The following is a 17,129-nucleotide window of genomic DNA, read 5'->3' on the forward strand; positions in this document are numbered from 1 at the left end:
ATGCCCAGTAGTAGCTCATTAAGTTCAAGCAGTGCTCGGTCTGGCATTTAACTTGGTTTTGGAGTGGATGGTACTCTGGTACTGCACAGCACCTAAATTAGCTTTGCTAGGAGTACACCATGAAAAGTTACTTGAATTGAAAAAAAATCACAATTAACCTTGTAGGGTGATGGCATCGCAAATGATTGTGTTTGAACATACACTGAGCTTCTGCAAATGCAATGATTTTGAAACCCAGTACCATTGTAATGCTATAATTGGAATGACTCATTAAAAGATAACAGAAAAGATAAAGCTCCCTAGTTAAACATTTCTGGAGGCAGATATTGTGAAGTCAGTGGGAATTTACAATCCTTTCAGGAATAGCACAATATTGTGTAATGAATGTTCTAAGCCGTGCCTCTACATTCGTGTTTACAGTTGATTATTTGTTTTTATTCAAGGACGTTCTCGCTGTTTAATGGAAGAAGTATACACAGAAGAGGATTGCAAATCTTCATTGAATAACCAATGAAAGGAGCCTGGAAAATACTGTTTCAACTATTTTCTGTGATTTTCCTAACAGTGGAACCATGCAGAGGAACTGAATTCCAAGACACAAGAATTGTTCCTGATAATTCCAATGGTACGGGTCAATACCAGGACAATAATAATGAAGTAGACTGTAAGTTATGTGCTTTCAGTTCAAAATTTATGTTTCCAAATCACTTAATTGTCTGAAATCCTAATGCTCTTAAATAGAACTAACATCGCTCCATAATTTTTTCTGCAATGAAAGGACTTTATACAAAACAGAAATGGTTTGATTGAAAAGTTGATTAATTACATTTCCCTTATTGTTACTGAGGTTTGAGATCTGGCTAGCCAAAAACAATGCTCACAAAATATTTTAAACTGGAAAGAACTGTGGATGCTGTAAATCAGAAACAAAAACAGAAATTGTTTTACAAAATTAAAAGTAGAAGGAGGAAGACCAGGAGAGATTGTTCATAGAGTCAGACGGCAATGTATATCAACTAATAGCATCTGGTAATAGCCCAAACAATGGATATACCATAACACAGCAAGCTACCTCGGCTACAAAGCACATCAAAACCTGAAAGTTTTCTGTTTATTAGAAAAACTATGACTGATCTCTGCCATCTAATAAAACAAGATTATCAATACAGTCCATAGATCTCCCTACAATCAGCCTCAGTAAATTCAATCTCCCCAGTGTGTATCCTGATAACCATTTTCTTTGCCATCCACTTTATATTTTACACAGTTCTTTCAATTTTTTTGGTGGAGAGATTTCACTCTCATTTCAGAATTCTTGTCAATTTTTCACATAAAAATTTAGATGAAGATTTTTTAAAATGTATTTCAATTTAAAACTTATTTTAAATGGGATGATTTCTCAGTACAGTCAAAATATTAGTTTCTGGACACTAAGTTAACTTATTAATATTTTAACTCATTAACATTTTTTCAGAATTCAAATAGTGAGCAATTTGTTGACTGCACCTGACGAAGGGGCAGCACTCGGAAAGTTTGTGTGATTTCAAATAAACCTGGTGGTCTGTAACCTGGTGTTTTCTGACTTCTGACTGTTGTTTTCTTTTGGCAATTCTGATATCATGTTTCTCATGATTGTGCTAGATTGATGACACTTTGATCTCTCTTGGTCAAGGAGAAGTTAGGAAAGACAGAGAGCTGAACCTTACTATACTTCAAAAGTGTCATTTTCATAGAATTTTATAGTGGGTTTCTCTGTGAGGCTTATTGGATTATGTTGAGTTATTGTCCCAAATTTGATGATGCTGCTCCTTTAACATGGTTGTGTGGTCCTTGTTTTTTTTTCAAAATTATTGTACAAGGCAGAGTTGCCAAAATGTCTGGGTTGATTTACTTGAAAAAGCTTTTAAGTTAAAAAAAAAACACTTGTACAATGAAAGGGGAGTGGCCAGTTCTCCCAGCTCTGCTTTCTCTGGTTTGATTTGGTTTGGGTTTTAGCAGTCTGGCTGTTCAGAGCAGTCAGTCAGTTTTGAGGCTGCTGCTCAAAGAAACAGCTACATGGAAGAAGGTGTTCCATGCTGAATCTCTCTGACATCTCTCCTATAAGAACCTGTTTTTACCTTTTTGCCAAGGGGTGTTTATGGGGATTGTTGCAAGTATTTGGAACAGCATCATAAAGTCAGGAAGGCTGTTGGTTTTTTGAATAGATTCAGTTATTCTATATTCTGTTGTCTTTTATTTGTGCTCCATTTGATAATCTTGCAAATAAACGCTGCTTTGTTTAAAATTATATAGCTTGGCCAGCTGGATCACTTTTGGAATATCCACTTCACACCTGCTTGAAACAACTAGCAAAGTTAGGATCCGGCCTAATTTCTTGAAATGTTTTGAGTGGGTCTGGCCTGGTCCATGACAGACTGGGGGCTTGTCCTGGATTTGTTCGATAGTTCCGATTTGGGATTAGTGTTGCTGGACTCAAAGGTGGTGGGTGGTAGGTATTAGTGGTTTAAACAGTGCTTGGGATAGCAATGGCTCTTTCAGTCACTAAGAGTTTTTTGGGGGTGAAAGAAGTGACTGTGTGGTCCTTAGAAAAGGTGAATAAAGCTAAATTGCTCAAATTAGCAGATAATCTGGAGTAGGAGCTGCTTCCTTCCATGAGGAAAGGAGAGATAATTACAGCAATAGCTCAGCATTTAAATTTGCTAGAAACACCTTCAGAATCTTTAGAGATGGCTAAAATTCATTTAACAATGAAGCAGCTTGAGTTAGCAGCAAAAGACAAGGAAAGGACAACAGAAATTGAACTGTTTGAATTACAATTAGAAGCAGAGGAAAGAGAAAAAGAATGAATTGCTTTAGCAGAACAAAAAGAAAAAAAGAAGATAAAGAGAGAGAAGAGAGAAAAGGAGAGAGCAAAGGAAGGAAGAGGGGGAGTTCAACTTCAGAAATTGACACTTTGACAGGAAAGTCAACTTAAAGGGATGGAGATGGAGATGGTAAGCTTAGTGAGGAAGAGCAGAGGGTTAAAATGGTAAGATCAACAACTGAAATGGCTGATGATTATGAGTTCTTTCATAAATCAAAGTTTGGCTTCCAACATCAGTTTCAATTTATAATGGATAGAAATTGAGGAAAAGAGAAATCCTCACATGCTAAAGAAAAGGTAGATCTTGGAGAAGTTCATAAAGATAACTTAACATTGGATAAAAAGAAAACCCTTGAAGGGGGAAGAGAAGTTAAAAAGCTTTGGCGTTTTCACTGCAATAAAGTAGGCCACATGAAAGCACAGTGTTGGTGGGTTAGGAAAAGCACAGGGAAGCCAGATTTAAGAAAACAGGATAACAGGATAAGCCAGTGAATTTTGTTGGAGTAGGACTGGAAATCACAGTGGAAGCTAGAATGTACAAGGTTGGTTAAGTGCCAGATCTTCTTAAACCTGTGAAAGTAAAGTTTACTTTCATAGGCCAGGAGCAACAGATAAAGACATTACAATATTAAGAGAAACAAGATCCTGTCAATCTTTGATGTTGAATGATTGTTGGGGTAAAACCCATCTGGGTTTCCTCACACTTTCCTCATTCCTGAAGAAGGGCTTATGCCCGAAACGTCGATTCTCCTGTTCCTTGGATGCTGCCTGACCTGCTGCGCTTTTCCAGCAACACATTTTCTGCTAAAACCCATCTGGCTCAATAATGTCCTTTAGGGGAAGAGATATGCTGTCCATATTTGGTCTGGCCTACATGTAATTTCAAATCCTGCCTGAAGAGTGTCTCCCTTGACTTGACTGAGGACTACTCCCCTTAGGCTTTCAGACATGGCCAGTTGATTGAAGTACATGCAGTGTATCTGCTGTGTATGCTGCTGGTATGTGGCATAGGTGTGAGATTGATGTAGCAAAGTGATAAACATGTTCATCCCTTTGACCCATGACTACTAGCTTCCTGACATTGTGTCTGCACCGTGTATTGCACACCTATTAACGTTAGCTGATGAGGAAAAGTGCTAAAAGACAAGGCATGGATGCTAGACACTAAAGAAACAGCCTAGAGATGCATCCAGGTCCAATAAATAAGGTGGGTGATTGTTCTTGCATGTAAAGTGCCCTTGCAGCCACATTCTAATGATAGTCATTTTGCAGCAATAACCCTATGAAGCATTCTGTAGTTGGGTCAGAGTTGTTCCATGTGTGTGTAGAAGTTGGCATGTGTTGGATGCCAGCATCTGGGGATATGGGATTTCATGTCTGGGATTTGTAACATCTTGCTTTTATCTGGTGGGTGGTAGATTAGCAGAATACATATTAATGAGCTGAGATTAAGTAATAATTAGGATGATAATGAGCAATAATCCCCATTAATTGTCCTCTTGGCACTCACTAATGAGAATCTCACCTCACCATCCAGGACCTAGATGGGAAATGCAACTTGTTGCTCCAAGAGAGAAAGTCTTTGCTTGACTTATGCTACAATTCTTCCTAATTTCTCACTATAGCTCTTGGCATTCAGGAAGATTCTGAGCTGAATATTACTGTAGATTAAAGCAGTTCATGGTACAAATCAAACTTTTGCTTTATTGAATGTGAACTCAATCCACTTTCAAAGTGATTGGGAAAAAGATTGAAAGAAAAGATAAATGCCTCAGAGGTACCAATTTCTGGTTCACATCATCTTAGAAACTATTGTTAGGCCATCACAAAAATAAATTTAAGTAACATGAGATATTGTTCATAAAGTTGGTACTTAGAATGATTGTATCTGCAACTGATGCCTTTGAATCCAAGAAAGTACCTGCAATAAATATAAATTAATATGTCACTTGGTTTCCTGTGCATCAAACATCATAATACAAACAGATGCTTTATTTTGCTGAAGGAATGACTGTAGAGACTTCCAGAGTGAACCTCAGCGACATTAGCAGAAAAAGTATTAGATGCACGATTGAAGGTGTTATTGTGTAATTCAGTAGGAAATAATTTTTCTCGATGAATGTGAAAATGATATTTATTGAGAAAATCATGCATGCTCCTCTGAGTCCTTCATTATCAGGTCTCATGTTAGCTGCAGTTCCTGAGAGGGGAACGAAGGTTAGAATCTTCAGGAAGAGCATTGTTAAAGAATAATCATTTCTGATTATACTGTAATGTAACACATCTAGCTCAGGAATGCAAGTCTGCAATGGAAACACAGGTCATTTACATAACAGAAATTTGCAGAATTGAATTCACAGTTGAACTGTGTGGAATGCTCATGGATTTTTTCAATACAGCCCAGAGAGGGTCACCACTCACAGGATACAATGTACCAAAATTAAAATTTATCCCACAAAACATCACTTTGAACAGAAGTTTCATTATGAAATCAGTTAAGAAAGCAGCACACAGCCAGTTGCTTTGTAGAAAATAGTAATTCATCAGGTGTCAAACCAATATAGTTTTCATTGCAAGTTCTTTCATTTGAGCACTGTAAACATCTATTACAGCAATTGTCCTCACAAATACACTGTATTTCATGTCCCATACACTTGTTTAGCTCTTGGTGTTTGGTATGTAAACCAGTCAAAATCTTTTATGACATACTCATTAAAAGGAACAATTGTGCCATATATTAACTCCTTCATCCCAGGAATCAGTCAAGTTAACCTCTTCTGAACTGCTTAAAATGTAATAATTTCCTTTCTTAAATAAGGATATAGAAATAATACAATGTACTCCATATGTAATCTCATCAATGCACTGTGTAACTGTGGCAAAACTTCCCTACTGTTGAGTCCATTTCTCTTACAATAACACACAAAAAGTTTTCAACCCTTCAACAGATGGGAAAAGATTTTTCCAATTCACACTATTCAAGTCCCTCATAATTTTGAATCTCTTTCTCACTTCTCCTCTCAGCCTTCTCTTCCCCCAGGAAAACAATTCCAACCATTCCAATCTAAGAAACTTAAGTTCCTCATCCCCAGAAGCATTTTTGTGAATCTTTTCTGCAGTCTCTCTAATTCCATCATATCTTTCCTGAAATGTGACACCCAGAACTGAACATCATATGAGATTTGTTGCTCTATCAAATTTCTATACAAATATCAAATTTAATCTAATATTTTTTGCTTTTGTACTCTATTCCCCTATTAATATTGATTTGGAGATGCCGGTGTTGGACTGGGGTGTACAAAGTTAAAAATCACACAACACCAGGTTATAGTCCAACAGGTTTAATTGGAAGCACACTAGCTTTCGGAGCGACGCTCCTTCATCTTAATCTTCATCTTCGTCATGATCACCTGATGAAGGAGCGTCGCTCCGAAAGCTAGTGTGCTTCCAATTAAACCTATTGAACTATAACCTGGTGTTGTGTGATTTTTAACGTTGTTCCCCTATTAATAAGTGACTTATTAACCACAATCTCATCCTGTCCTGTTCAATAATTTCTGCACATTAACATATCCATTCCAAATCCCTTTGCTTTTCTACTATTCATTTTATATTGTCTATCCACACTCTTCTTACCAAAATGAATCATTCCATAATTATCCATTTTAAATTTTGTCCACCAGTTGTCCATCCATTCCATTATCCTACCTGCATTCCTTTGAAGTTCATATCACTTCCAAGTTTTATATCACCTGCACATTTTGAAATTATGCCCAGTACAACAAGCTCTGGATCATTCATAGATATCAGGAGAAGCAAGATCCCGACACCATTTCGAGAGAACTCCTCTATAAGTATACTTTCAGTCCGGAAAATAAAGCTTCACTGTGTGGCTCTCTGTTCCCTGCTTCTCAGCCAATGTTCCTCTCTCTTTTATTTAATAAAATCAAAATGTTTTTCAGAAATCTATTCTGCAGGACTTTATCAGATAGAACATAGAACAAAGAACAATACAGCACAGAACAGGCCCTTCAGCCCTCGATGTTGCGCCAGCTTGTCTCCCTACACTATCCCAAAAGGCCCGCTGCCTTTCATTTAAAAAGTAACCTCAGGAGGCCAGAATTAAGAACAACCCATCCAATGTTGACCAGCACTCAGGTGACTAGGTTCAGGGTTCTGGAAGATTATATAAAGAGAAAAGATGAGTGTGCAAGTTTTTTCCTGTTATGCTGTTATAGAGGTCATAGAGATGTACAGCATAGAAACAGATCCTTTGGTCCAATTCATGCGTGCCAACCAGATATCCTAAATTAATCTAGTCACACCTTTGCCAGGCCCATATCCCTCTAAACCTTTCCTGTTCATGTACCCATCCAGGTGCCTTTTAAATATTGTAATTGTACCAGCCTCCACCACTTCCTCTGGCAGTTCATTCCATCCGCACACTACCCTCTGTGTGAAAAAATTGTCCCTTAGTCTCTTACCTAACTGCTGAAGCACATTGATTATTGTAATGTAATGTATTTATAGCAAAAACAAGGTAATTTGCTGATCCTTCACCTTTCATTTCTTTATCACACTGTAAGACCACCTTGTTAATAACCTCCACTACCAACTCTGTGAAATGGGTAAGGCTGTGTCCTTTGAGACACCACCATCAGCCTGCAGCTGCTTAAATCTGCATACTCCCATCTGTTCCTGCAAGCGTCTACATACTTAAGTACATTCACTGGCAATGTAAGCCTGCAGTGAAAATTCTCTGACATTGTGGATGACCTTGCTGCCAACACAACATAATGTTATTAGGAGAAAGTGAGGACTGCAGATGCAGAGCCAGAATTGAAAGGTATGGCACTGGAAAAGAACAGCAGGTCATGCAACATCCAAGTAGCCAAAGAGTCGATGTTTCGGGCACAAGACCTTCTTCAAGAGGGGAGGGGGTTTGAAAGAGAGAGATGGGTTCGGAAGGGAGGGAAGCTAGCAAGATTGGGGAGACGGAGTGAAAGAAAGGGGAAGACAAAGCGAGTGAGGGGGCAGACAGCACCCGAAGGGGGCAGAGAATGCAAGAAAGGGGGCAGAGAGTATGACAGAAGGGGGCAGAGAAATTAAAAATAAAGGGCTTGTGCCCGAAACGTCAATTCTCCTGCTTCTCAGATGATGCTTGACCTGCTGTGATTTTCCAGCACCACACTTCAACATAATGTTATTGCCTTATTGTGTTGCTGTTTTTTGATTATGTGCACAAGTATTTTGGCATACGTCACTCTTTGCTAGCAATCTCACATCATTGCCATAAATGCCATAGAAAACTAGGAGTAGAATGAGGCATTTTTGTCCCGTTTGTTCTGTTATCCAATCACATCATGTCTGATCAATATGTCAACTTTACTTACCCAACTTTATTCCATATCTCTTAATACCCTAGCATTATATTACACGTATGATGGAATATTACAGTCATTGAGCAAAATGGGCTATTGTGACATTTGTAATAGAAACAGATAAGAAGTCTAATATCTGGCCTGGGGAAGGGTGTTGGACGCAGCTTTGCCAATGTTGTCTCTGAGGCCTTGGTACTCTTGTCCTCAGAGTTTGAGGAGGTAGCTTCAGGGGAAGCAGTGATGATGGATATGCTAGTGGTATCTCCAAGACAACAGACCAAGAAGATGTCTTGACCTGGGGTTAGATATGGCATGAAATGGATGACATTGACAACAGTGTTACTGTGAGAATGGCAGGGAATGAAGAGTGGCACTTAATCGCTTGGTAGGACACAGATGTCTCGGTATCATTGCAGGAGTGGTCCACGTCCTCTACTGCGAGAGATGGGATTCTCTCCTCATAGAGGCTGAGGAGATGAATGTCACGCTCTCCTTCATCCTCCTTTCAGCTCCATTGAATTGAATTGAATTGAATTGAATTTATTATCATGTGTACCGAGGCACAGTGAAAAACTTTGTCTTGTAAGCAATACAGGGAGATCACAGAGTAAGCAGCATAGATAAATAAAAAATAGGTAAACAGCAGCAAAAACAAAAACACAGGTACAGGCGAATGTTAAGAGCTTGTGGGTCTATTCAGCATTCTAACAACAGTCGGGTAGAAACTGTTTCGAAACCAGCTGGTGCGTGTGTTCAGGCTTCTGTACCTTCTCCCCGATGGTACAGGTTGTAGAAAAACTTTGCCAGGATGGGATGGATCTTTGAGAATGCTGGTGGCCTTTCCTTGATAGTGGGCCTGGTAGATGGATTCTATAGATGGGAGGCTGGCCTTTGTGATTGTCTGGGCCTAGTTCACCACTTTCTGTAACTGCCTCTGATCTTGAATGGGACACTTGCCATACCAGGTAGTGATACATCCAGACAGAATGCTCTCGATGGTGCACCTATAAAAGTTGGCAAGAATATTCGCCGTCATGCCAAATTTCCTCAACTGCCTGAGGAAGAAGAGACGTTGTTGGGCCTTTATAACCAGTGCGACCACATGAAGAGTCCAAGAAAGCTTGTTGTGGATGACCACTCCCAGGAGCCTGACATTCTCCACTCGTTCCACCTCTGTGCTGTTAATGTGTAGGGGGGCATGAGTAATATCCTGCCGAAAATTAATAATGAGTTCCTTGGCGTTGCTGGCATTGAGAGCTAGGTTGTTCTCAGTGCACCATTTTTCCAGGTCATCCACCTCCCGTCTGTAGTCTCTTTCGTCACCATCTGAGATTTGACTGACTATGGTGATGTTATCAGCGAACTTGTAAACGGTCTTGTAAATTTGGTCTTGCTTCTCCTGACATGAGGAAAAGGGAGGGATTAAGTGACCTCCATATGGCAGTGCTGCTGTTCCTCGCACTATTGAGACCCCTTCAACCAGAGTGGCAACTTTGGACTTGGCTGCTAAGGTCTGATTGGCATGGTCAGCGCTTCAAGTAGTGTGTGCCCCTTCAGGTCCCTGTCAGAGAAGCAAACAGCCATCTTCCCCTGAACAATAGGTTCAGATTCTGTTCTTGACCAAGCAGGGCAGCTTTGGAATGTCAATGATTGTCCAGGTGCACCGAGGTCTTTCAAATATGGTGCAGCAGACATCTGATAAGTGGTGAGTTCCCTGTATGGTGTGTAATAGCATGGGACAAGAATCTAATTTGAAGGATGGGGTAGGATTGGGGTAGACAGCAAGTTTGGTAAAATACAGTGCAAAATCTGTCTGGGCCTCACAGCAAGCTTCCTTCCAAAAAACTCAACACGACTGGCTCTTAGCCAAACAAAGTTAGATCAGCCCCGATTTTCGTCAAAGAAAAAATCAAATAGCTGTTGTCTTTTGAGAGAGAACCTTTTCCCATCAAACGTTCTGTGAAAAAGTGTTTTCTCTCTAGCTCTAATTTGAAGATTTTGGGCAGGATTTTCCCTTTGAGAAGTGTAGGAAAATGGAGAAAAGGCAAATAATCTGGTGAGCTGGCACAAAGATAACCATCCGCTTTCCATCACATTAGCAATTAATTTCAGGGTAGATTAAATTAGATTAGATTACTTACAGTGTGCAAACAGGCCCTTCGGCCCAACAAGTCCACACTGACTCTCTGAAGAGCAACCCACCCAGACCCATTCCCCTACATTTACCCCTTCACCTAACACTACAGGCAATTTAGCATGGCCAACTCACCTAACCTGCACATCTTTGGACTGTGGGAGGAAACCAGAGCACCCGGAGGAAACCCATGCAGACACGGGGAGAATGTGTAAACTCCACACAGACAGTTGCCCGAGGCAGGAAATGAACCCAGGTCTCTGGTGCTGTGAGGCAGCAGTGCTAGCCACTGTGCCACCGTGCCACCCATTGGAATTCCATTGTTAATCTTTCCAAGTCACCACCAATTTATAAGGTTAAAATGGTTAAATAATGACCATTTAAAGGCCTGGACCTGTCACTGACCCGATAAACCTTCTCAACTAAGTGAGAGAAAATAGCAGCCTTACCAATTGGGAAAATGGGGCAACCTGCCTATCAGGACAGGATGTAGGCCTCAACCCCTTCCCCTGCCTCCAACTGGTCTCATATCTCTCTCACTTAGCCCACAAACCCTCCCCAAAACACTTACTGAGACTGCAGCACTGTCACTCATCCAGTAATCTGGCTTTCCATGCTTTACTGCTGCACTAAGTGACTGTTCCCTCAAATTAACCAGTAACCTCAGATAGAGTGCGATATCTCCATTTGAAAAGTCATCTCATTTACACTTGATCTCTGCTTGCTGGTGGGGCAAGGGGATGTCTCAGGCAGAAAGGTACCTATCCGACACTTAGACTGAAAAAAGGAAAATCTTCCATAATGTGCCTTTGTTCTGAATACATCCACCAGGAGAAATAGTTTCTAGGTACTGACTGTATTCAATCCATTAATCATTTGGAACAGGACAGTTAGATCAGCATTCTAAATTCAACAGAGTACCATTCAAGCTTTTGCAACCTGCTTTTGTAATTTAAATCTTTGATAATCCTTTGAAAGCCAATATGTTTTTCCTGAGGTTTGAGGTTCCGGACCCGATACAGGACTCCAGATGGTGGCTGATCAAAGCTCACTCTAAGCCATCATTTCCTCCTCTGGTATCCCACATTAATCACTTTTGGCAAATTATAGAAATTCATTTCACTTGGAAAATTCTTATTACAGTCTCTTTGTAAAGCTACTCAACTGAATATGTCTTTGGCTGCTGCTTCCAGATATCCATATCTAAACTATTCACATACATTTTAAAAGGTAATTAGAAATGTACTGAAATGTTGGCCTTTATCCCAAAGCCAGTGGTGTATGCAAGTGAGAACACGATACTTCCTCTTTCAGTGTGCTTTCTGTCCTCTGAATGAGATAGAGTGCTTGCTCTTTCTATTACTGCCTCGCATATTAATGTCTTTTGACATTTAATGAATGCACTGCTGTTGAAAAGTGAATGTTTCATCCATTCCATGCTATCCTAAAGACTTTGCAATCTGATTTCAATAAAAATGTTGACTCCTTCTACTCCATTTACAAATTCTCCATCAATGCACACTTTAGTGGACTTTAAAGCTGGATCCATGAATCATGAGCCTAGTAATCTTAGTGAGTGGATCATTTCATAATTACGGTGGTGCATAACCATGTCATTGCAGCTGTTCCTGGCTGGCTAATGAATGCCAAGAAGTGTCATGGGTACAGATATTTTCTAATCAACCTGTTCAGAGATGCTATTACTCAGTTCTCATAGAATCACTACAGTGTGGAAAGAGGCCATTCAGCGCATTGGGTCTGCACTGACCCTCTGAAGAGCATCCTAACCAGACATAGGCATTCCCCCCCCCCCCCCCCCCACCCCAAACCTATCCCTGCAATCCCACATTTTCCATAGCTAATCCACCTAACCTGCACATCCCTGGTCACTACATTGTCATTTTCAGCATGGTCAGTACACTTAATCTGCACATCTTTGGACTGTGGAAGGAAACCAGAGCACCCAGAGGAAATCAATGCAGACACAGGGAGAATGTGCAAACTCCACATGGCCAGTCACTCGAGGCTGGAATTGAGCCTGTGCCCATAGCATTGAGACAACAGTGCTAACCACTGTGCCAGCCCAATAAATCCTCTTACCCTGACTGGGAGTTGAACCCAGGCGGCGACGATGTTCGTGGCATATGAGTACTGAAGATATGTGTCATCAACGTCAATAATAAATACTGAAATAAAGTTATGAATTTTAATTATAGACAGTGAAGATAAGTTGGTAGTGTTAGTTATTACAATGAAGGTAAGAACAAAGAACAAAGAAAGTTACAGCAAAAGGACAAGTCTTTTGACCCTCCAAGCCTGTGCTGATCCAGATCCTCTATCTAAACCTGTCACCTATTTTCTAAGGATCTGTTTCCCTCTGCTCCCTGCCCATTCATTATCTGTCTAGATAAATCTTAAATGACAGTATACTGCCTGCCTCTACCATCTTTGCTGGCAAAGCATTCCAGGTAACCACCACTCTCTGCTAAAGAACTTTCCACGCATATCTCCCTTAAACTTTTCCCCTTATCAATAAAATAAAACAACGAACTGTCGATGCTGGAAATCTGAAACCGAAACTAAAAATGCTGGTGAAACGCTGCAGGTCTGGTGGCATTTGTGGGGAGAGAAACAGAATGAATATTACAAATTGAGTGATTCTTCTTCAGAACTGAAAGGAACAGGAAATTGATTATTTTGTTGGGGTAGATCAAAGGGGAGGGGAAGTGGATGTAAAAGATGGTAACAGTTTGATTTAGCAAAAGAGAAAGACAATGGTAGTAAAGGGTATGAAAGATTATTGTTGAAAGGAAAAAAAAATCTGCTATACTGAGAGTAAAGGCAACAAGATACAAACAGACCATGGCCAGGGTGGGGTGGACAGCAGGTGGTTGTAATCAAAATTGAGAACAGTCAAAGGAACATGACCTCTGTCTTCCAGACAACACCCCTCTCCAACTCAGGCTGTGTCTTGTTAGTGTCTCATTGGCTTTACTCTCAGAAGAGGAGACCCATTTCTCCTTTTCACGCTTATCATTTACATCCATTTTATATCTCTATCACTCCTTTACCACCATTTGCATTCCCTTTGCCTTTTAGTTTTGGTACTCTCACCATCTCTTTCATTCACTCCTCCTCCCCGTCATCAACATCATCAGAACAATCATTTTCCAGTCTCTTTCAGTTCTGAAGAATTACTTGATATATAACATTCACTCTGTTTCTCTCTCCACAGATGCTGCCAGACCTGTTGAGTTTGTTCAGCATTTTCTGATAATTAATGAGTTGTTGTGTTCATCCTTGTTGTTTTAGATTATTAACATTTTCATTTTTTGAAAAGGCTTTTCATATGAAAAATGTGACTTTGAGGCTGGTTTCTGTAACTGGTCTATCGATCAGGCATCACCGGCCAGATGGACCAGAATGAATGGCGACAGTGGCATTGGACCGGAGATTGACCACAGGGGAAATCGATCAGGTATGGAAGTATAAATATTTGCCTCTAACTTGATAGTAAATTGCATTAAAACTGGTTTAAGTATAAAAAGAGTTACACTGTGACAATTATTCACAAGGACTAAGAGTTTGATACATTTATGCTCGTTATTTTTTATAAGTGTTCATAAGTTCACAGAAGAAAATCTAGTCTATGATTGTATTTTTAAAAATAATTGTGTATTTAAGTTCTGCTTTTGAGGAATTCATGATACACAGGCAGAAAGCCGGAAGAACACAGCAGGCCAGGCTGGTTTGGACTAGTGGAATGGGAAATGGAGGTGGTGTGGTGGAGAGCTAACTGGATGATGGGGGGAGGAAAAGCACCTTGTTCAAAATCGGTGGACATCTGGGATGCTCGCGAGGGGAATGTCTCCTTGTCCGAGCAGATGCGACAGAGGCTCATTCACCCCAAATGCAATAAAGACAGAGTCCCCCTTGTCCTCATTTACCACTCTACCAGTCTCCACATCCAACACATCATTGTTAAACACTTTCGCCAACTCCAACTAGACCCCACCATGAAGAACATCTTCCCCTCCACACCCCTCTGCATCTTCTGCTAGGACCATTACTTTTGACCGTCCTTGGTTTGAGCCACTCTCCCCACCAACACCCCCCCAACCCCACCCCCAAACCCCCAGGTACTTTTCCCTGCAACCAAGAAAGGTCCAAAACCCACCAGTACACCACACCCCTCACCACCATCCAGAGCCCCAAACAGTCCTTCCAGGTGAAAGTGAGGACTGCAGATGCTGGAGATTAGCGTCAAGATTAGAGTGGTGCTGGAAATGCACAGCATCCAAGGAGCAGGAAAATTGACGTTTCAGGCAGGAGCCCTTCATTAGGATTCCTGATGAAGGGCTCCTGCCCAAAACGTCAATTTCCCAGTCATTCCAGGTGAGACAGAGGTTTACCTGCCTCACTTCCAACCTAGTTTACTGCATCATGTGCTCCCAATGTGGTCTTCTTTATATCGGGGAGACCGAACGTAAACTTAGGGAACGGCTTACCGAGCATTTCAGCAAGGCCTGCAGGGGCCGACCAGACCTCCCAGACACTGCCCATTTTAATTACCCCCAACCACGTCCTTTCCAACATGACTAGCCTTGGCCTCCTCCAAAAGGTACCACAGCGCCTATTGGAGGAACAACACCTTATCTTCCGTCTGGGCAGCCTACAGCCCAGAAGACTCAACATTGAATTTTCCAATTTCAGATAACCTCCCTCCCTATCTCCTGACTCCCTTCCCAGCCCCTCCCCCTTCCTTCCACTGCTCCCTGCCACCAACTGGATTCATCCCTCCCATTGACCAACCAGGTTGTACCCTCTACCAGTCTTCACCTACCCTCACTTCACCACCCTGCCCCTGCCACTCCCTTTATCTGCAGCTCCCCCGACACCCAGCCCCAGTCCTGAAGAAGGGTTACACCTGAAACGTTGACTTCTCCATCTCCTGATGCTGCCTGGCTTGCTGTGTTCTTCCAACCTCCTGCCTGGCTACGTTGGATACCAGCATCTGCAGTTTTTTTTTGTCTCTAACCAAGTTTGAGGGATTAATACCACAGATCTATTCCTGTTTATTTAACCAATATATTAACGTTTGTTCTTTGCTGAATTGTTTGGCTTGAAGTTTATTTTCAGAATTAGCTTGCATAAAACCCAAAGCCCTGGAAATTGCTACAGCTTATTTTGAGGTTTGTGGAATTTTCCCTTAGAATAAGACAGACTTAAGGCCTTATATTCTGGTTATTAATCTTTCTAAACCAAAGGTTCATGCACTAATTGGAATCATAAAACATATTGGTTAATAGCATTAGAAAGATCTGTGTTGGTACTATAGTCATCTCTTTCTAAATAAGTTCTGATAATACCAAATGGAACACAAAAGCGCAGGCCGAGAGATTTGTTGCTACCAGACCCATTTCTCAGGGACAAAGCTATCTACCTTTCCTAGGTGCATGCTCATTAACCTGTTTGTTGTCTCCAGGATACTCGAAGGCAAGATTAGGGTATTTTAAAGCAAATGCCTGTAGCAAATTGCCATCTGTGACTTCCTTTGCTCTGTTCTAACTACTGCCTGCTTCTTCCCCATGGTTCATTATGTGATAATCCTTATTCTAGTTTGACCTTTAAACAGTTAGTCTTGTTGAGGCTGGTTTAAACTAGCTTGGCAGCGAGACGAGAACCTGAGCGGTATCCAAAATTAGAAGGGGCATAACCTGGTATCAGGAAGGGGAAAACCTGCTAGGGAAACCAGAAGACATGAGAAACAAAGTCACGCTTGGAGGATGGTTCAAATGCCGAATGATATCAAAAAAAGACAAAGTGAAGGGAATTCTACTTGAATGTGCATAGCTTTCCCAACAAAGTGGATGATCTCGTGCACAAATCAGGACATAGTGGTATGATCTAAATGCCATTACAGGATGTTGGCTCTATGGTGACCAAAACTAGGAACTCAATATTCAAGAATATTCAATGTTTGAAAAGGATGGACAAGAAGGAAAAGGAAGTGGAACAAGGTACATTAGTAAGGGAGATCAGAAGAACAATGTGTGCAGTTCGTTTCTGCGGAGCTAATAAACAGCAAGGTGCAGCAGACATTGGGTGGATTCATTAATTGACCACCAAATAATAGAGGTAGTGTGGGCATGGTATTAATCAGGAAATAAGAGAAGCTTGTAGTCTGGTCAACACAGTAATAGTGGATGACTTCAATCTGCATTTAGACTGGGTAAACCAATTGAGCGCTTGATAGCTCATTGGTCGATGAGTTTCTGGCATGTGTTAGAGATTCTTTTCAAGAGCAGCTCATTAAAGACCAGACTGGATGACAGGCCATTTCAGATTTAGCCTTATGGAATGAAAATGATCTAATTAATAATCTTTTTGTAAATGAGCCTATAATAACATCTTAATCTGAAGCAAGTGAGTTCAGAGTCGAGAGTGTGGTGCTGGAAAAGCACTGCAGGTCAGGCAGCATCTGAGGAGCAGGAGAAACTTCGATTGACCTGACCTGCTGTGCTTTTCCAGCACTACAGTCTCAACTCTGATCTCCAGCATCTGCAGTCCTCACTTTCTCCAAGGAAGTTCAGTTTGAATGAGGGTCTATGAAAGTATGAGATACAAGTTAGCTGAGCTGGATTGGGAAAATTCATTAAAATGGATGACTATCCATAGGCAGTGGGCAGTCTTTAAAGAAGTATTACATGGCTCACATTAATTATATGTTCCTTCAAGACAAATATATCAG

General features: G+C 40.9%; 1 protein-coding gene across 5 annotated transcripts in view; it reads left to right on the plus strand.

The window, feature by feature from the left end:
* The first annotated feature begins 423 nt into the window (after positions 1–423).
* malrd1 (MAM and LDL receptor class A domain containing 1) overlaps positions 424–17,129 on the plus strand; it is a 449,554-nt gene continuing 432,848 nt past the window's right edge. For 2 of the 5 annotated variants that reach the window (XR_015757232.1, XR_015757233.1), the window contains exons 1-2: positions 424–664; positions 13,719–13,856. Coding sequence is in view for 3 of the 5 variants with exons in the window: in XM_043690416.2 (XP_043546351.2) it covers positions 511–664; positions 13,719–13,856 (292 nt within the window). In the remaining 2 variants the exon portion in view is untranslated. The remainder of the gene's footprint in view (positions 665–13,718; positions 13,857–17,129) is intronic. The other 3 variants (XM_043690416.2, XM_043690417.2, XM_043690419.2) reach the window with 2 other exon arrangements.

This window comes from Chiloscyllium plagiosum, unplaced genomic scaffold (genome assembly GCF_037043375.1).
Source record: "Chiloscyllium plagiosum isolate Xiang-an unplaced genomic scaffold, Cpla_swu_hap1 HiC_scaffold_5, whole genome shotgun sequence".
Taxonomy (NCBI): domain Eukaryota; kingdom Metazoa; phylum Chordata; class Chondrichthyes; order Orectolobiformes; family Hemiscylliidae; genus Chiloscyllium; species Chiloscyllium plagiosum.